Source organism: Macaca mulatta, chromosome 6 (assembly GCF_049350105.2).
Source record: "Macaca mulatta isolate MMU2019108-1 chromosome 6, T2T-MMU8v2.0, whole genome shotgun sequence".
In the NCBI taxonomy this organism is placed as follows: domain Eukaryota; kingdom Metazoa; phylum Chordata; class Mammalia; order Primates; family Cercopithecidae; genus Macaca; species Macaca mulatta.
Window position 1 is genome coordinate 35366335 of NC_133411.1, and position 21893 is coordinate 35388227.

The following is a 21893-nucleotide window of genomic DNA, read 5'->3' on the forward strand; positions in this document are numbered from 1 at the left end:
TCATCCTTAGCATGTCCTGAATGCTGACGTGTTTTAAGGAAGAATTATAAGTAATTGTGGCCCATGGGGCACAGTGAAGTAAGACATATAGTCTCTGGAATCAAGAAATTTATGGTCTAGTTATGTGTGATGAGCATATACATAAACAGAAAATTGACAGATGACGGTGAAGTGCCCAGAATTTGAGAGAAAAAGAAGGTCCTGAAACAGCCATACTCTATGACTGATTCAGAAGAATGTTCTGGGATTTGCGGTGCCTCTGGTTATTATTAGACAATGACTATTCAATTGTGGAGATGCAGAAGGTATCAGAAGTCATGCATCAAGCCAGGCAATCAACCAATAAGAATGTATTAAGGCTGCTCCTCAACCCATTATGACAACAAAAATGTCTCTAGATATTGCCAAATATCTCTGAGGGAAGGAGGTTGAAAAGTGGCCCTTAGTTTAGAACCCCTGACCTAAGTCAACCCTATGACAGACACATTCCTTTTTTGAAACTATCATTTGTAAACAGATCAAGGGTTTCATATTGCCATTCAATTCTCTTATCACTTATGCCTCTATCCTTCAAATTTTTGTTCAGCTGAGCATTACTGGTTGCCTCAGTTGGAAGAATGTAGAGCAGAAGACCCTGCTCATTTGAAAGAATTGATATGTGAAATAAATCCTCCACTGTGCAATGGAATGGTAGTTTTATTTTATGGAAAAAAAATAAGGATACGCATATAATGATGGATTTATATTAGAGGTTAATTTGGACAATTGAGTCCTATAATTGGGAAGTTTCCTGATGCAGTTGCATGTCTACTGGTTTAGTTTAGTTCAATAAACATGCATCAAGCACTAAATATATGTAAATGACTCTACTAACTTCAGGGGATATAAACATAAACAAGACACAGTTTCCCATTTTTTCCCCAGAAGGTGGTTTCAAGTGGGAGAAGCAGATAATGGGAGAAGCTACTTTCAAAATGGTAATAAATGATAAGCTAGAACTCAGAGCTGCGTACTCAGAGTACAAAGGAGTTTCGAAGAGTCGATTATTGGTGCTAGTTAATGGTATCAAAATAATGTCGATTATTAGTAAATCTGACAGGATTTCTCTTCAATGAGCAATGAAGGTTATAAGAGTTCAATATATCAATGAATTAAAAAATTTTGGAGGTAAAAGGAGATTGGAAGAATTAGATCAGAAAGCTATGAGTTCTAGTGGCTCTGTGATGGAAGACCACACAGAGGGAAGAAGGGATTTGGAATCGTGCCTGATTTCCATTCCCATTTTTGTGCTTTCTAGTCACATGCTCTTGGGCACTTCTCTGAGAAACGAGGGTGGTGCTGCCTCTCCTCATCTGAATTTAGTGAGGATTAATGCAAATAATCCATGTCAAGCCCTAGTACATACCATGGCAGAACCAGGTCCCAAACTGAGCTCCCTGCTGACTTCCTACAGTAACCCTAATTCCAGAGCCTCCCCTAGAAGCAGGAGAAGATACCTACTGCACTGAACTGGCTGAAGACAGCCTGCCTGGAGCTTGCTGAAAAGACTTAGTCATTTTAGGACTGGTGATTAGAACTAGTGGATCATTCTGAGGGCTGAGACCTGAGCTTACCCCTGACCCTATTGTGGCATGTGGCAAGTATCAAGAAAGTAAAATATATCTCAAACATGGAAAGTGTAAAAATTGCAACTGCTTGATTTTTAAAATATTCCCCTAGAGCAGCCTTCTTAAACTTTAATGCATCACTCTTTGAGTGGCCAGGTGACAGCAGTTTCCAACTAGTTTCCTTTCTTGAGAAATGGTACTTTGTTGTCACAGGATATTTGACCCACAGTTCATAACTGATAAAGCACAGTGATTTGCAGTCCTGTAAAAGTAAGGTAGTTTGCAGATATGAATAGGGTTTTTGTAGCCTGGTAGGGAAATTACTCCAAAAGTATTACAGAGGGGTTATACTTTTATTGTCTTGTAGAAGATGAACCAGGTTCATGTTTAGTCTAACATTTTTTATTTTGCTAGTCACACACACACACACACACACACACACACACACACACACACACACACACATATATCCTGCAAGAACCTGGGGGAACTCTTCTTATATCTTCCCCATTGGTCCCTTTATTAATATGTTAATTTAAAACCTTGACATATGCTATAACTTAGAGAATTATTAGCACTCTCTTATCTTAGGGAAGGACGTAAAAAAAAAATACAGGAAAATCTGTCTTATTTGTCCCAAAGCTACTGTTTTGAAGTACTTGTAGCTGCAAGTTACAATAGTACAACAGGACATGCCAGGAAAGCAAAGTGGGCCACTGGGGAATTATCCTAACAGAATATTAAGACAATGGAAAAAAAATATTTAAACTTTATCTATTTGCTGCCTCAGATATGATGAGGGCCAGTAGAGGGCTGTAGGAATTCATTAAAGGCTTTTCTTTTGCTTCTTCTGCTTAAGCCAAGGGTTTTATCTTCAAAGACAATCTCCCCAACAAAACCTAATTGTCTGTGCTATGATAAAGGCTGATAGTTTTACCATTTTACCACCTCCTACACCTACATCCAGACTGTATTTACCTCTGCTGCCAAAATCAGCCTCTTTGAGGGCCCTGGAAGCAATCACCAGGCTATTGGGCAAGCCATAAGCCAGAGCATTTGGAGGACATCTGTTGCAACATTAGACAACGAGCTTTTACAAAGAAGGGCCGGAAGTCATCCAGCTGGCTCCTTTATCACAAAGCCAGGCTGTATTGTCAAACTCAGGAGAATAAATGGCTTTAGAAGACAGATGTCATATTTCATAACTAATGATGCAACTTGAACAATGGCACATCCTGGAAGAAGTCCAAATATATAGAAATATGTAAAAAAAATTTCTTTAGTCCACAACTATGATAGGTAAAATGGGAAACTGGGAAACTGTCAGTACCAAGAAATCTAAAGGACGAAAGGAAACTCAAGAGAGTCCATCTAGATCAAACTCTGCACCTACCATCTGCCTGTAACTGCCTGCAGGCATCAGTGTGTGGCTTAGCAAGCTCAGCACAGGGCTGGCACAGCTCAAGTTGTGAGAGCTAGTTATGTGCTGTTTGCTACTTCCCTCTGAAGGAGGACAGACTACAGAACTCCCATCTTCCCATGGGGTTCATGAGAAAGTCGTTCTGATTCTTTTCTACATGTTGAAAAAAATAGCAGTGAAAGTATCAGATTAGGTTCATGCTTCCTACCTATTCCCAGCAGGTACATACTAAATCCTGGACAGTTAACATAAGTACCAGCTACTCTCTCTCTCTCTCTCTCATTCTGTGTGTGTGTGTGTGTGTGTGTGTGTGTGTGTGTGTGTTGTCCTTGACCCATTTGTTTATCAATAGAAATTGTTGGAGCACCTACCTTCACCAGGAACTGTGCTAGACACTTGAGATACATCAATGAGCAAGACAGACATGACCTCTGCCCTCTTGGAGGCTGAGTACAGGAAAATCAGTCAAAATGATACATGTGTTGTGTTCCCAATGAAAAGAAAAAAAAATTAAAACTAAAAAAATTTTAAAATTAAAATTAAAAAAAAAAAATGATACATATGCTCTGGTCAAAGACAAGAGCTTGACCAGACAAGCTGATCTGATATTTCTTTAGGTTTACAAAGCAACTTTTCTCTTCAAAGATGCTAAGATAATATGTTTAAAATATTGTTCACTGTTTCCATCCCCCTGCCTCTAAACCTGGTTCCCTTTCTCTCATTGGGCCCTTCCTTCACATTTAAGCTGGGCCAGGATGCCTCATTGCTTTGAGGACAGGATGTAACAGTACAGAGCAGAGAAACAAGAATGGTTTGTCTTGCTTCTGAGTTCCAAAAGTCCTTAGGCTGCAAAGGCATAGAGAGTAGATTCATTAGGAAATGTGCTTTAAGCACCAGGCTTTCCAGGCTAGACAGAGAATTCATGATGGGTGCACACATATTGGTAAATCCCTTAGGCAGTGTTGGTCTTGCTGCCTGCTTGACGGGCCTAGCTAGAGTTGGAGCCTTCCCCTGGAAGGCTTGGGGGATCCAAGAGCAGAGAAGATAGGTGCCTCATTTCTGGTCAGACCCCATGGAAGCATTAAGAACTCCAGGAAGAAAAGGCTGTGCAGGAGGTCAGGCATTAATTGGTCTCGTTCTGGAACCATTTATGGCTGTCTTGAGCTTTCTTAAAGTCTACAGAACTAATATTTCCAGTTCTGAGTTATAATGGCTCAGCACACTGTGAAGTATTTTGCAAAATGCTTTAACTCCTCCTAGTGGTGACCAGGGAGCACGGAGCACAAATGCTAAAATGAAAAAGCTCAGGACTAGAAGTCATCAGTTGAGTCAGACAGCTCCTGTGAGCCACAGCAAATCTTCTCGGTCCCCACCTGACTCCCTTGCTCCAGCAGCTGCTGCAGTGACCAAATCTAAGCCAGCTCTGGCCAGCTTTGCACTGGACAAATGCATCTAGATGGTGCCTAACCTGAGGGAAGACAGAAACAGCTGGGGTTCAGGACTTACAAAACCCATGGTACCACCCTTAGTCAGTCAGTACAGACTGGATTAATCTTCCCTCATTCATCCCCTACATGGAGAGTTCTTTGGTGCCCTTCCTGAGCCTTCTCAGAGCCAGCTCTGTAATGCTTATTGCTTGGCTTGTTCCTCTCCACCATTTCCTTACTCTTGCTCTCTAGAATCCCTTCCCAAATAAACCATCTGTATACAAACCTCTGGGGTTCAACTTTTAGAGGAATCCAGACTAACTCATGAACCACATCTTTGGTTAGCTGGTTGGTTGGCTGGCTTGTTGGTTGGTTGATTTTGCCCCTAGTCTATTACTAACCAGCTGTGTGACCTTGGGTTAGACACTTTACCTCTCAACAACACAGCTTAATCATTGATAAAATGAGAATGTTAAAATTGAATATCCATCCCACCAATAGTTTTTGACCGCCTTCTATATTTCAAGTACTATTCAAGATAGTGGTCAATGAACAGGAAACACAATGTTCTTGTACTTGAGGAGCTTATATGATGGTTAGAGAGACAGACAACAAACAATAAAGAAATGGCGCTTCTCATCATGGCAGACCCTAGAGATAAGATGTTTCAGGACTACTGCAAGAAGCTGCCGGAGTGCATGGAGATGGACGGCCATCTTAAGGAGCTAAGGAAACAATTCAAAGAATTTACCAAGCCATATGAAAAGCCTGAAAATGATCTGAAGGCCCTAAAAAGTGTTGGGCAGATTGTGAGTAATGTGCTTAAACAATTAACAGAAGAACAATTCATTGTTAAAGCTGTAGAGGGACCAAGACATGTTGAGAGTTGTTGTCGACAGCTTCACAAAAGTAGCTGAAGCCAGGAACAAGAGTTGCTTTGGATAGGACTATACTAACTATCATGAGATATTTACCAAGAGAGGTGGAGCCACTGATTTATAACCTGTCTCATGAGGATCCTGGGATGTTTCTTATTCTGAGATTGGAGGGCTATCAGAAAAGATGCAGGAATTGAGGGGTTACCACTTAAAAACCCAGTTATTCCAGCATGTAGGAATAATACCTTTAAAAGGCTGTTTGTCATGTGGACCACCATAAACAGGAAAAACACTCTTGGCACACAAGCTATTGTTAGCCAGCTGAACTGCAATTTTTTTCCTTTTTTTTTTTTTTTGGAGACAGGGTCTCACTCTATTGTCCAGGCTGGAGTGCAGTACTGCAATCTTGGCTCACTGCAACCTCCACCTCCCCAGCTCAAGTGATCCTCCCACCTCAGCCTCCAGAGTGGCTCAGACCACAGGTGTGCACCACCACGCCCAGCTAATTTTTCATTAATTAATTAATTAATTTTTATTTATTTATTTTGAGACGGAGTCTCATCTGTTGCCCAGGCTGGAGTGCAGTGGCATGATCTTGGTTCACTGTAACCTATGCCTTCTGGGTTCAAGCGATTCTCCTGACTCAGCCTCCTGAGTAGCTGGGATTACAGGCATGCACCCCCATGCCTGGCTAATTTTCGTATTTTTAGTACAGACAGAATTTCACCACGTTGGCCAGGCTGGTCTCAAACTCCTGACCTCAGGTAATCCACCCACCTTGGCCTCCCAAAGTGCTGGAATTACAGGTGTGAGCCACCACACCCAGTTTCCCAGCTAATTTTTATATCTTCTGTAGAGATGGGGTTTCACCATGGTATCCAGGTCCACCTACCTTGGCTTCCCACAGTGTTGGGATTACAGGTGTGAGCCACCATGCCTGGCCAGGACTGCAATTTCTTAAAGGTTGTATCTAGTCCTATTGTAGACAAGTACGCTGGTGAAAGTGCTCATTGGATCAGAGAAATGTTTAATTATGCCAGGGACCATCCACCATGCATCATTTTTATGGATGCAATAGATGCTATTGATGGTTGTCAGTTTTCCAAGGGTACTTCAGCTGACAAAGAGATTCGGATAACTTTTTGGAGTTACTGAATCAAATGGATGGATTTGATACTCTGTATAGAGTTAAAGTAATCATGGCTACCAACAGACCAAATACACTGGATCTTGCTTTGCTGCATCCAGGAAGATTAGATAGAAAAAAAAATACATATTGATTTGCCAAACGAACAAGCAAGGTTAGACATATTGAAAATCCATGCAAGTCCCATTACAAAGCATGGTGAAATTGATTATGGAGCAATTGTGAAGTTTTCAGATGACTTTAGTGGAGGAGACCTGAGAAATGTTTGTACTGAAGCAGGTATGTTTGCAATTCATGCTGATCACGGTTTTGCAAAACAGGAAGGCTTCATGAAAGGTTAGAAAGTGACTGATTCTAAGACGCTAGAGCTTAAATTGGACTATAAACCTGTGTAATTTACTTTTTGATGGCTATATAACAGACGTTGGCTTAATGTGAAAATAAAGTTAAAGAAAATAATATATGTATTGCCAATGATCTCATTAAAAGTGTATGAATAAAAATATGAGTAACATCATACAAGTTAATATAGTAATTCAGTAATCCAACTTTTATGGTTGATAAGGAAGAAGTTTGTATGTTTGCTAATATCTCATTTATTGCAGCAGAAGTTACAAAAGAAGAATGTGTTGAAGCTTTTCATATTTGCTAGGTGAGCATTTTATAAGACATTGAAAATGGTTTGAGGTAGTAGGATAAGAAAGTATTTTTTATGACTTATTTTATATCATTTGTTTTCCTCATTCTAAAAAGTTGAATAAGATCTGTTTGATTCAGATCTACAAAAATAAATAAATGAAAAAATAATACCATGTCAGGTAATGATGGGTACCTCTGTGACGGGAGTCAGGGCTGGGGGTGTGTGTTTGTAATCAGAGTAACAAAGCAAGGAGGCCAAAAGTCAATTGCCGATTGGTACCTGGGAAAGCACTTTCGAGCAGAGGAAAGAGGAGGACAAAGTCCCCCAGATTCCCGCTTCTCTAATCTGACTTTGAGATTCTTTGAGAGTTGTGTTGATCACATTTGAATGGAAAAGAGATGGCAATTTGGAGACTCTATCACCCTAAATTGCATAAATCACCCTTATTATCCACAAGCTGAAATCCCTGTATCCTTGGTTTCTGCCCTGGCCACATCCTTTCCAAGTTGCCCGAATGAGGAGATGTGAAACTCTACCATGGGTGGAACTTCAAAGGTTTTGTTTGATGAAACAAAACCACTCATCTAGAGATGATTCATAAATGAGAAAAGATTAAAACAGTCTCACACATGAAATGGCTCCTTTTCACTGTGTAAAAAGTTTAGTCCAAGAGTCCCATGTTTCAATTTCATTTTTAAGACTCTTTTCTTAGCCCTTAATCATTTGCTATTTAGAGCATTTGTTGCATGTTCACATTTTTTCTGCATACTTTGAAGTATTAAAAAACAAAAGTTAAAAGAAGCTGACACCTGACAAGTTACCCATTCTTTTTCCAAAGATGTAGTGCGGCAAGTTTCTCACTGAGTCATTACAAATAAAATGTTTGCAGCCGTAGTGGAGATAGTGGAAATCAAGTGAATATAAACATTTGGTGTTTCATCTCTTTAGGAACCCTCTTTATACCTTTTAGAGGGTTCCTTGTGCTGTGCCTGTGACCCTTGCAAGGCAGTTAATAACTGACATGGTGTAGAGATTTGCAAGCCTGTGAATGAACGAAAGTTCAGAAATGCTGAGGCTACTCTGCAGTGAATAGGAGGAACCAGGAACTGAACAGGGCTGGCCTTTCCTGTTATGCCTGATCCCAGCCTCCCGCCAAGCAAGAAAGCCCACTGCTAAGAACAGTAAAGTCTTGGGTTCAAGCAGCAGAAATATGCTTGGTTAGACTCCCTGCGTATAAAAGAATTTCCAGCCTTCCCTGGTGAGTACCACTCTGTTAGCTCACTGGATTCCACAGCCTCAGGGGCACCCAGCAGTGAAGGATCTGTGTGGTGAGAAGATGCGGGTGGACCCACCAAACCTACCATGGCTACCACATATGCCAGGGATGGAGGAGGGTAGAGTTGCCTTTAAATATGAAAGACAGAAGCTAAAGGAATTAAATGTCTCCCTAGGAGCCAGTACAGTCTTTTCTCTAGAAAATCTCAAAAAATGTCAGAAATATGCTGGGAAATATTTTGGTAATGAACCCTTGGACGCTTATTTATGAAGCATTTGGAAATGCTGGGCCAGAACTACAGTCCTGAAACAAACAAAAAGAATTTCAATTTACTGGGATGATTGGATTCCTTGGGTGAATAATATTTTGCTGTTGATGAAAAATCAAAATGGGCCCTGACACTGAACATGCCTTTGCCAGAAAATGTTTGTTTCAAGTGGAATGCTGTAGTTATCTCTTTGCCAAGGGCATGTAAATTCAGGAAGTTTGGCGTGTATGCAAAGACAGGGCAGAGTGACAAGGCCCTGCTTGTTATTTTCACTCATCTTTTAATGCAGTTTTTAGTTCAGAGTGAGGATATCACAGTGGGGTCACATATCCCACATTTGACTCATCGGAATTCAACTATTCACACTTTGAACACAGGGAGGAAGAGAGAGATTACAAGAAAGACAAGAGTAACATTTTAAATAGTATGGGTAATTCTATTAATTTCAGGAGTAAACATTAAAGGAGAGATAAATCTGCATATATATATATATATGCAGGTTTGTACACACAAAACAAAGCATATTGTATTTTAGGAGTAATCTAAGAGATATTTACGAATAATGTCGACGGTCACTGTCACTGAGTCAGGGACTTTAGAATCAGCCTTAAACAAAGTGAGAGACTCCATGCACTGTCCTACAAGAGGAAGATGTTTTAAGTTGTTTTTCTAGTCGGGGAAAGAAGTTGCTTTGAGCCATCCACACAACCTCAGCTGTTCCCATATGACCAAAGACATGCACTGGCTGAGGTTTGGGCTTCAGTGCTGGTTATGAGACAAAGGAACGTAATTAAATAAGCATATTTGTCTAATTGGTGCAATTTGTCGTGTCATGTAAAACCATGAATTATAAACAGGGTTATGTAACCCTGGGGTCTCCTTTTACACAATTAACATATTTAAGTTCCTGCTAACAGCAAGGCAATGAATTAGAAGCCATGGGGAATTTGCAGGTAAACCCTCATGGGGCAGTTTACGAATCTTGTAGGAGGGGGAGATAAATACATTGTAAATTACAATACAGGGGAGAGAGTGAACAAATGTGCAGATCAGGTAAAACTGTGAGAAGTGAAGTATATCACTTCAAAATATAATTATCCTTTCATTATTTACTCATATATGGGACTTTAAAAGCTCTGATTCATTTTCTTATAATAGTCTTGGTCTTTAATTATTCTTATTAAGCTAACATTCAACTGTGTTTGTATTTTATGTGATAGGTACCACCTTTGACTATTCAACAGTAATTACTCCTTCCTTCTTGCTAATAGAACCTCAATGTGGTTTAGGGAGATACGTGACCAACTCCCCGAAAAACCCTCACTTCAACCTCTTTAGGCCACTGAATGCTCACATAACCCAATTCTGCCTAATGAGAAACAAGCAGAACTGTGGGGGAGGGGAGGTTTCTAGGGCAGATTTGCTTTCTTCATTTAAAGAGCTAATGTAGGCTCTTTCCCCTTCCCCATTCCTTCTCCCTGACCCTCCTCTCTGCTCCTCCTGTCTTTAAACGAACAAGAACTATGGACTCGCATCAACTGTCTTGTATCCAGGAGGCAACATATCCATAAAGCAGCCAAGGAAACGTGAAATTGTTGGCTCTGACATCTAACAGCTGACTGAAAGCCAGCAGACACCTGCTTCCAGACTTTTTGTTACATAAGAAAAATAAGCCTCTGTCTTTAAGCCACTGTTTTGTTGGCTTTAGTGACTTGCGACCCTAATCATTCTATTCCTTAAGCATATACCAAGTGCTGATAGGGAAGGGGGCAAGAACACGGGGAAGGGCTGAAGGAAATCAACCTGGATTTTAGGGTGGCAGTACCAGTCCCCCCAAAAGATCGTTAAAGTGCACATAACATTGTCTCTCATTCACACGTCCCTTATCCTTTCACTCATTCACATGTATGTTACCGCTGGATAGTCCCCTTCCCTCAAGAAGTTTATGGTGTAATGAGTGTGACTAGAAATGTATTCAAATAACTAACCTGGAAGGTGGAAAATGGCAAAGGCCAAGAAAGAGACTATAAGAAAGTAGCCCTTTGGAGCTGAGCTGTTTATTTAAGCTGGGAGGTGGTAAAATGTTTTCCTCAGGGTGTGAGCCAAATTTCCCTTTGCCACCAACTGCCCCTCCTTCCAAGGATGGGGTGGAGGTCGGAGGCGTGAGGGGGGTGGGAGAGATTTTCTTCTCCTCCCTGCAGGAAGATCTTAAAAGGAGCATTCTGCATGAGAACCTGAGAACAGCTAGATTGGAACACAATACTCCAGTTCCATAACTGCTCTTATGAACACAAAAAGACCTTTTGTGTTTTTCTTGTTTATTTCAAAATTCTAGAATATCTTCATTATGCAAAGAAGGAAAAGAAAAGGGATTGGGGAGGAGGGAAGGGAGAGAAAAGCACGTGTGCTCCCTCTACATCCCATCCAAGCTTCAGGAGCTGGACTCAGTGGCAACAAGGGTAAAAGTGAAAGGGCTCAATTATGGACTCAATTGTGTCCCTCTACTCCCCAGATTCCTGTGTTGATGCCCTAACCCTCACTGGGACTGAATTTGTAGACAAGGCCTTTAAAGAGGTAATTAAGGTTAAATGAGATCGTAAGGGTAGAGCCCTAATTCAAATCCAATAGGACTGGTGTTCACATAAGAATAGGAAGAGACAGTGAGGGTGCGGGTGCAGGTGCACAGAAGAAAGGCCATGTGAGGACACAGCAAGAAGGAGGCTGTCTGCCAGCCAGGAAGAGAGGCCTAACCAGAAACTAAGCCTGACAGCTCTTGATCTTGGATTTCCATACTCCAGAACTGTAAGAAAATGAATTTCTGTTGTTGAAGCCACCCAGTCAGTGATATCCTGGCATGGCAGCCCAAACAGACCATAAAGGCCCCAGGAGGAGATGAAAATTCATGATGTATGTGTGATCAACTGCAGCCTCAATGGTCTCTCCCTGATGGAGTTATCTACCTCACTGGCACCTTTATGTTCATCTACTCAATAAACTTTTGTGCTTTGATTATTTTGTGGATCTAGTCCCCGACCAAGTTAGAAATTAAGTATACCTGCAATTTGGAAGAGAATGAGGGCCTTTGTTCCTAGAAGATGAGTGAGCATTTCCAAGCAGATCTCCACAGGTAGAAAAGGGGAAAGAAACCTTCAGTGTGAGCAAAGACCCAGAACCTGAGGAAGGAAAGGCTGGCTCCTTCATTTGTACCACTGGTATTTATTTTGAACACCTACAATATGCCAGGCAGTGGTAGAGGAGTGAGGGATGCAGGGAATAAAACCGACCTGCCTGCTGCTCCTTGGAACATGATGAAAAAGTATTCAGAGCACAGAGAATGTGGAAAGAGTAATGGGAAGTAAAGCTTGGAGAGTAGGATGGGAACAGATTGTGGCAGCTTTGAACCTCTGTCTAGGAAAATATTATTCACCCAGGAGGCACATAAGGAGCCATTGCAGCTCATCAAGCAGGAAAGTGTCCTAGTCATGTTTGGCTTTTAAAAATATGAATCTGGAAGCTATCAGTTGGCTCAATTGGAGTGGGAAGAAACTGGAGACTAGAGAACAGTTAAAGGATGAGTACTGCAAACCAATAATAAAATTCTAAGGCCTCCAACTGACTGAGTGGACACCCCTTCTTGGCCAAGAATCCCAAAGAAACCTGAAAACCTAGTTCAGGCCATGATGGGAAGGGAGGTGTTGGACATACCCTGTTATAACCCCTCCCTTTGGAGTTTAGACACAACTAACCAGCATTAACATTAAAACAGAGATCATAAGACTGCCATACAAAACAGACTCTTTGTAGCAATAGGATGCCAAATTCCAACCTGACTCTGGTATACCATCACGTGACAGATAACAAACCCTAAAGAAAATTAATGTGTTTTACCCAAAATATATTTATTTGATATATTTTTGAATGCCCCTGTAAAGCCATCTTTTGTGGAGGAAATTTTTTTCCTGTAGAGAACCTCTTTCCCTTAATAGTTTGGTTTTTTTTTTTTTTTTTTTTTTTTTTTTTTTTTTTTTTTTTAGAGAGCCTGACACCGTCTAAGACTCAAAAAGAGACATTTACCATCTCTTCTCTCTGAAACTTGCTATCTGGAGACTTCATCTACATAACAAGAACCTTGGTTTCCACAATTCTCCTTAACTCAAGCATTTCTTTCTGTTGACTTCAACTCTTTAGGCAAAGCTTAACTCTTTGAATCAATTGCCAATTGAAAGTTTTGACTCTACCTATAACCTGTGAGCCTCTCTCCTCAAGATGCCCCACCTTTCTGGGCTGAACCAATGTATTCCTTACGTTTATTGATTTATAGTTTTGCCTGTAACTTCTAGCTCCCTAAAATATATAAAACCAAGCTATAACTCTACCAGCTTGGGCAACTGTTCTGAGGACGTCTTGAGGTTGTGTTCCAAGCCACAGTCATTCATATTTGCCTCAGAATAAACTTCTTCAAATATTTTAATTTTTTTCCATCAACAGTACTAAAGCTCAGATGAGATGTAGTAAGAGCCTGAATGAAGGTAACATTAAAATTATTGATGTTTGCTGGCACCATACCGTATACTAATATCAACAGAAAATCTCAAGTGTTTATTGTCTTAAACTCATAAAAATACTGTTGATGAAAAGAGTCAAACTCTGTAAAATATTTGAAGAGATATATTCTGAGCCAAATATGAAGACCATGGCCTGTGACGCAGCTCTAGGAGATCCTGAAACATGCGCCTAAGACAGTAGGGCTACAGATTGCTTGGTTTTATACATTTTAGGGAGACATCAGACATCAGTCAGTACATGTAAGATGTACATTGGTTTGGTCTGGAAAGATAGGACAAATCAAAGTGGGGACTCCCAGGTCATAGGAAGATTCAAAGATTTCCTTATTGGCAATTGGTTGAAAGACTTTATCTATAGACTTGGAAGCAATAGAAGAGAGTGTCTAGGTTAATATAAGGGGTTGTGGAAACCAAGGTTCTTATTATACGGATGAAGACTCCATGTCACAGGCTTCAGAGAGAATAGATTGTAAATATTTCTCATCAGACTTAAAAAGGTGTCAGACACTTTAGTTAATTCTATCCTAAATCAGGAAAATAACTGGAAAGGGAAGAGTGAGGAGTACAGAAGGTAGATTTTCCCCACAAGAGACAGCTTTTCACGGCCATTTCAAAATATATCAAAGAAATGTACTTTGGGGTGTGGGGAAAGAAAGAGAGATCAGCCTGTTACTGTGTCTATATAGAAAGAAGTAGACATAAGAGACTCCATTTTGTTCTGTATTTGAGATGCTGTTAATCTGTGACCCTACCCCCAACCTTGTCCTTGCAAGAGACATGTGCTGTGGTGACTCAAGGTTTAAAGGATTTTGGGCTGTGCAGGGTGTGCTTTGTTAAACAAGTGCCTGGAGGCAGCTTGCTGGTTGTGCAATGTTGCTCTTTATGCACTAAAAAGGTTTATGGAGATGTTTACATATGCATATCAAGGCACAGCACTTTTCCTTAAACTTATTCATGTCACAGAGAACTTTATTCATATGTGTTACTGCTGACTTTCTCCCTATAATGATCCTATTACCCTGCCACTTCCTTTTCTTTAAGATGGTAAAGATAATTATCAATAAATACTAAGGGAACTCAGAGACCGGTGCCGGCGTGGGTCCTCTGTATGCTGAGCGCCAGTCCCCTGGGCCCACTTTTTCTTTCTCTATACTTTGTCTCTGTGTCTCATTTCTTTTCTCAAGTCTCTTGTTCCACCTAACGAGAAACGCCCACAGGTGTGGAGGGGCAGGCCACCCCTTCATTGGGGTAAAATACTTCTATTTCTTTCAGGGCCCACTTTGTTGTCATGTTGATACCTAATTGCTACAAACAGTCCGTTTTGTCAGTTTTAAAGTTTCTGCTTTAATGTTAATGCTGATCAACTGTGCTTGAACTCCAAAGGGACAGAGGTACAATGAGGCATGTCCAACCAGCCATTCCCATCATGGCCTAAACTAGTATTTCAGATTTACTTTAGGATGCCCTTGGCCGAGAGGAAGGATCTTTCAGTTAGCTGGGGGTTAGAATTTTAATTCTGGTTTACAATACTATCATGTATTAGCCTTGGAAAAGTTTCCCTAACACAGAGTTTTGTTTTCTAATATCAAGGCAACAAAGCATAGGTCTTTTAGCCACATCTAATACAGTTGTAATCTGGGAAGTGGTGGCCACATTGTCCAATGTCCTATAGATCAATAAACTCTTTTTTTTTTTTTTTTTTGAGACGGAGTCTGGCTCTGTTGCCCAGGCTGGAGTGCAGTGGCCGGATCTCAGCTCACTGCAAGCCCCGCCTCCCGGGTTCATGCCATTCTCCTGCCTCAGCCTCCCGAGTAGCTGGGAGTACAGGCGCCCGCCACCTCGCCCGGCTAATTTTTTTTGTATTTTAGTAGAGACGGGGTTTCACCGTGTTAGCCAGGATAGTCTCGATCTCCTGAACTCGTGATTCGCCCGTCTCGGCCTCCCAAAGTGCTGGGATTACAGGCTTGAGCCACCGCGCCCGGCCGATCAATAAACTCTTAATATCCAGTTCAGAAGCCAGAAAGGCTCCTATGACTTTGTAATTAATTTCAGCAAATTATAATAAAACAGAAGACATTGTCAGATTCAGGTTAGGGAAACGAAGTTGGAATCTGTTCTGAGATATTCTGGCTATGGACCATGGGCAAGTGACTTAATCACTGAACTTCCTCCCCTACTCCAATTGGTGGACTTTGGGTAAATATTTAACAACTGGCTCTCCAAGAAAAAAAAAGCCATGATTTATAGCTTTGCCAATTTCTAGAGTTTTAATACTCCCATCACGGCCAGTTTCAAGCCAGCAATGTGATGTCAACAAGTTCACTGAATTCCTAAAATTTAACAATTGATTCTCAACAAGCCAGCATGAGCCAGCTCTAGCACACCACTGCTTCCAAGGATCAGCTTCCACATCTGAAAAATGGGAATCACACCACCTCCACATGGCCGTTGTCAGGACTGAGATAATGTAAGTGAAAATACCTAATACAGGGTTGTTAGCATACATGGGGTATTTGAGAAATGTTTGTTTAGTATTTACTGAGCACCTACTATGTAGCAGACACTTCCAGGAACTGAAGATTCATCAGAGAACAAAACAAGAGGTCTGCTCAGCTAGGATTGATGTTCTAAATGGGAGAGACAACCAGAAAGAAAAAAGAGAAGGAGAGAGAGAGACAGAGGATATAGAAAAAAATAGCCAGTCAGTTAGTCTGGCAGTGATAAGCACTAGAAAGAAAAATCAAATCCAATAAGGATGAGGAGAAAAAGGAGTGGTATGGTAGGTAGGGTATGTCAGGTATGGTAGCCAAGAAAGACCTCACTGGTGAGAGACATCGGATGAGGAATCCGAGTGGAATAAAGGCATGACTATGGGATTATATGGGGAAGGGTGTCCCAGGCAGGGCAAGAGCTCATGCCAAACCCTGGGGCAGGTATGATGGGCTGGGCCAACTCCAGAGACAGAAGGAGGCCAGTGGGGTGGGAGAACCTGAGTGAGAAGATACAGGTGGAAAGTGCAATGGGAAGGGAAGAAAAGAGCAAAGGTGAGGCGGGGGAAGTCTCAAGCCCTAGACATGTCTTAGGTGCCTTTAAGCATCTGGAGACATAGTGGGCAGGGGCCAGTGACAGACAGGGCTGCACTCCTGTCCCTCTGCCTTCCCTACACAGAGGAGGATCTACCAACTGTGCTCCAATGGCCTCACTCCTTCATGTTTTCAACTACTCAAATGTTTGCTCAAATGACAAATATTGACTCCAATGGCTTCCACGGGCAGGCAGCAGTCTTAGCTCTAGAGACAGAAACTGTGAGCAAAACTTGAGCTCTTGCTTTCCATGGACCTACCTGGCCATGGAAGAAGACAGAATACATCAAAACATAAATAAATGCATTGGCTGGGCTACGAAGACAATCAAACAAGGTGGGCTGACAGAGTCCCCCTCTTAGATATAAAAATCATCTTGGGCCAGGTTCCTCCTGTCACCTTATATTTCAATGCCTAGTTCTAGCACAGTACTAACTGGTGCTCTGAGTAGCATTGCTCTAAACAATTGACAAACAGTAACCAAAGTAGGCTGGCAACAGCCCCAAGAGATCAAGAGAGCCCCCATTTTCCTCCTGGCATGAACTTTTTCAAACCACAAGGCTGAGGAAATGCCAACCCTTTATATAACTAAGAAATCTCTAAGACATGGAGCTTTTTGTTTGCTTGGTTTGTTTCTCTTTTTGTTTTTTAAAATGTGGTTCTTAGGACACCTGCCACAAAATCATCGGGGATCTTTATTAAATAAAATACAAATGTCTGGGCCCTGCATCAGACCCACTGAATCAGAATAACTGGAGAAGGAGCCCAGGCAACTGTATTTTCAATGACCTCCTAAGGAATGTGGATGCTACATTGCTGATGCTTGAGATCCACTGCTCTAATGCAAATGCGCAATCCACAAGGCTTCTTTTCATTTCAGTTGTAATTGTCTCCACAAAGCATTCTTAAGAAAGCTCTTCTGTAAACTTCCTTTGCAGAAACTGCAGCACCAGTCACAAGCTGATTGTTCAGAGAAATGCACAGGGAGACAGGGCCCGCGTGACGGGAGCAGCCCATCAACTGACCCATTCATTCGAAAAACTCCACGTGTAGAGACACTGGATGGCTTTAGTGGAAGCACCTCATTGTCTGGGGAGCTGAAGGAGAGACTTTCTAGAATATTCCCTACCTGTGAAGAGGGCATGGTAGTGGAGACCCTTCTCCTTGTCCTGATGGGAGCAGACATCAAATAAGTAGGCTTTGATGGGCCCATCAATGAAGTCAGCAGCAAAATCAAAGAGAACCACACCTATCATGGTGACACTTACGGCCCAAACCAGCTTCCTCCTTGGGTTAGCAATCAAAGCTAAAAGAAAAATAAACATTGGTCTCCTAAATCCTGTTTTAGAATCCTCCGTGTTTTGTAATTTCCACCTAAACTTCTTGCCATGAAATCATCTTCCTTGCTTTTATTTTGCTTTTTTTCCCAAATAAAAATACCTTTTTTTTTTTCAGGTTTTAAAAATTATGCAACAAAAGTCCGTAAAACACAAATCTATGGAGACAGAAAGTAAATTAGTACTTGCCTAGGGCTGTTGCATAGGAGAAAAGCTGACGTGACTGTTGATGGTAATGGGTTTCTTTTTGGGGTGATGAAAATATTCTAGAATTAGAGAGTGGTGATGGTTGCACAACCTTGTGAATATACTAAAAGTCACTGCATTGTACACTTTTAATTAGTGAAATTTCTGGTGTATAAAATATCTCTTTAAATAAAAAAGTATGCATGCTTATCGCAAACAATTCCGATTATATAAAAAAAGCTGAGGGAGATGCTTCCAATCCCAGCCCCACTGAAGGTCAGGCTTTGAGGCCTCCTTTTACTCACTTCTGCACATGCAGACACAGGTGTACAATGGTAGTCGAATGCAGTGCTTCTCAAAGTTTGGCATGTTGAACTATCACTTGTACGTCTTGTTAAAATACAGATTGCTGGCCCCATTCCCAAGACTCTGATTCAATTCGTGGGCCTGAAGTGGGCCTGAGAAACTACATGTCTAACAGCCCCTGCTGATGCTGAGGGGCAGGTCAGCGGCCACATCTTTGAACAGCACTGACGCAGTAACCAACTTTCTTCATATAATTTCAGCTCCTCACAATTTTTAATAGCTGGATTTTCATTCTATGGATACCCTGTAATTCATTTACCCAATCTCCTATAAAAGATACATTGTTGTTTCTCTTGTTTCAGGTTGTTTTTTAAACTTAAGAATAGCATAGATTATCTACACGTTTTAAAAATTACAGTATAAAATTAAATGAACAATAAGACTACCCGCCGCTTCTCACCTCCAGTCCTTTAGTAATCCTCCTTACAGTCAATAGTACTTGCCAGCTTTTTGTTCATTCTCCCGGAAATAGCCTACATTTGTACATTTACGCTTTCTTTGAAGTATGTACAAATCATAATTGATTATCCTGCCTCATAATCATCTATTCTGCTGGCTTGAGAGTTAATGGTCTAAAAATGTGTGCTATTTTTAGCGATCCTTTTTGCAATGCAACTTTATTGTACTACCATCAACTACTGATTAATTGGTAGCTGATTAATGGCTAGAAAAAATGCCTACCCTCAGGTTTGATTTTGTCCAGAATTCACAATGCCAGAAAGGTCCTCTTGAGCTGATGGGCTTATGCCCTCTGCCTATTAAAATGCTCTACATAAAACTATGAACAGAATTAACTCATTTGGATACACAGGTGATTTGTTGTAAATATTTATGGAGCTATTTGGCAGCTGGTCAATTTGATAAGAGTATTAAATAGAGCATAATGGGCTCAAAAAGTAACTCGATTGATAAATATGTAAAAATATTCAATTTGATAAAATAGATACAGATTTGATAAAATAGATACAAATTTAATCCTATTTTTAAATCTTCACAACAATGAAAGATATTTATTTAGATATTTCTAGAAGTAAAGGCTCCCCTACCACAGAATCTGGGCCAAATTTGTCAAAGGGGAAGTTCATTGTAACCTAGGAGAGATCGATTGTAACAAATTTCTAGGAAAGATCAAACAAATTAATATTCTCCTCCTGCAGAGGTACACAGTAGGACACATATCCCTGCCTGCCCACCTTGTGCAGCCGACTTACCTGCTACAACAGTGTCCCCATTGAGGTACAGAGCCATGCCCACGAGCATCATGACTCCCAGGGTGAGGATGTAGGGTCTCCGGCGGCCCCACCTGGACCGGCAGTGGTCGCTGGCCGATCCGACCACGGGCTGCAGCAGGAATCCCAGGATGGGGCTGAGGAACCACACAATGCTGTACAGACTATTGGGCAGACCCACGCTGAGCAGGACTGGGGTCACATACGCTGCCTCCACTGCGTAGCAGAACTCTCGTCCGAACATGGCCATGCTGTGCATAATGAGTCTGCTGGTGGGTCTTTTAGGTGGCTCCACAGAGTCAAAGGGGCCATCATCAGCCAGGGATTTATAGATGTGGCCACCAGCCTGCCCACTGTTGCCACCCATGGCCACTGGGAGAGGAACCTTCCTGCGAACCCACCACCTCCTGTGTGGTGCTAGGGTCTGTGCTTCAAACTGGGTTTGCGGAGCCTGGCCGAGCAACCAACAGAGATGGTCAGGCTGGGGGAGGGGCTCAAATTCTTTCCTGCCTCTAAGATCACAAGTTATGATGAGAGGGAGGGGGTGGTGCTGGAAAGCATGACAGAGATTAGCAGCTGTGAATGAGCCCTCTGGCTCCTTAAGACGTTGGAATATTTTTCTAAAGGGATCCTCCTTTGTACTGTTCCCTCTCTTTCTTTCTCTCTCTCTCTCTCACACACACATACACAATTACACGTGATCACACACGGCTTCTCTCCCTCTCACACACACGTTATTACACGTGATCACACACACGGTTATCTCAGATGGTATTACACATAATCACAAACACGGTTTCTCACACACATTATTGCACATGGTCACACACATGGCTTCTTTCAGACGCTATTACACATGATCACACACATGGCCTCTCTCACACACACATGCTATTACACATGATCACACACATGGCCTCTCACACACATGATATTACACATGATCACACTCATGGCTTCTCTCTTACACACATGCTATTACACATGATCACACACATGGCTTCTCTCACACACACATGCTATTACACATGATCACACACATGGCCTCTCTCACACACATGATATTACACATGATCACACTCATGGCTTCTCTCTCACACACATGATATTACACATGATCACACACATGGCTTCTCTCTCACACACATGCTATTACACATGATCACAATATGGCTTCTCACACACACACATTATTACACATGATCACAGACATGGCTTCTCTCTCACACACATGCTATTACACATGATCACACACATGGCATCTCTCACACATATGCTATTACACATGATCACACATGACCTCTCTCACACCCATTATTACACATGATCACACACATGGCTTCTCACACACATGCTATGACACGATCACACATGGCTTCTCACACACACATGCTATTACACATGATCACACACGTGGCTTCTCTCACACACACATTATTACACATTATTACACACATGGCTTCTCTCACACACATGCTATTACACATGATCACGTGGCTTCTCTCACACATTATTACACATGATCAAACACATGACTTCTCTCTCACACATGCTATTACACATGGCTGCTCTCACAAACACTTGCTATTACACATGATCACACACATGACTTTTCTCACACACATGTCATTACACATGCTCAAACACAGCTTCTCGCTCTTGTACACACGTTATTATACATGATCACACACATGGCTTCTCTCTCTCACACACTATTACACATGATCACACATGGGACTTCTCTCACACATTACTACACATGATCGGACACATGGCTTCTGTCACACACACATGCTATTACACATTATCACACACGGCTTCTCTCTCACACTCATGCTATTACACATGATCAAACACACAGCTTCTCTCTCTCACACCCGTGTTATTACACATCACACAAGGCTTCTCACACACACTTTTTTTACATGATCACAAACATGGTTTCTCTCATGAACACACAATTACACATCACACATGGCTTCTCTCACACACATGTTATTTTACATGATTACACATGGCTTCTCTCACACATGTTATTACACATGATTACACACATGGCTTCTCTCACACACACACGCTATTACACATGATCACACACATGGCTGTGAGGTAATAAAGCCTTATTACATAGAGGTTATGTCAAAATGTAAATAAATTGATATCTTTTTATAAACTTTTTATAAATACAGACATTCTATTTTTCCCTGACTACAAGTTTTCTACACACATAGCTCAGGAGTGAAATAACTAGATTTAAAATGGTGGTAGGTCACACCCTTCTTCAAATCATTAGCTGTCAGATCGCCCTGATATTTCTCCTCAATGTACTTAATACATTCTACAATAAGATAATTCTGAGTTTATTCCATATCCTGTGTTTGTCTTTGATTTCCTCAAGAGCAGAGAACAGGTCTGTTTTGTTCATTATGTCATCCCCAGGAAGTATCATGATACCTGGCACCTA

General features: G+C 41.4%; 1 protein-coding gene and 1 pseudogene across 1 annotated transcript in view; one reads left to right on the forward strand and one right to left on the reverse strand.

Moving 5' to 3' along the window:
- Nucleotides 1–19855, reverse strand: part of SLC45A2 (solute carrier family 45 member 2) — a 41025-nt gene extending 21170 nt beyond the window's left edge. The window contains exons 1-2 of the mRNA XM_015139812.3: nucleotides 19412–19855; nucleotides 17441–17617 (exon numbers count right to left, since the gene is read on the reverse strand). Coding sequence (XP_014995298.3) covers nucleotides 17441–17617; nucleotides 19412–19796 — 562 coding nt within the window. The 5' untranslated portion in view covers nucleotides 19797–19855. The remainder of the gene's footprint in view (nucleotides 1–17440; nucleotides 17618–19411) is intronic.
- Nucleotides 5093–6874, forward strand: LOC106998705 (26S proteasome regulatory subunit 10B-like; annotated as a pseudogene).
- Nucleotides 19856–21893: the final 2038 nt, after the last annotated feature.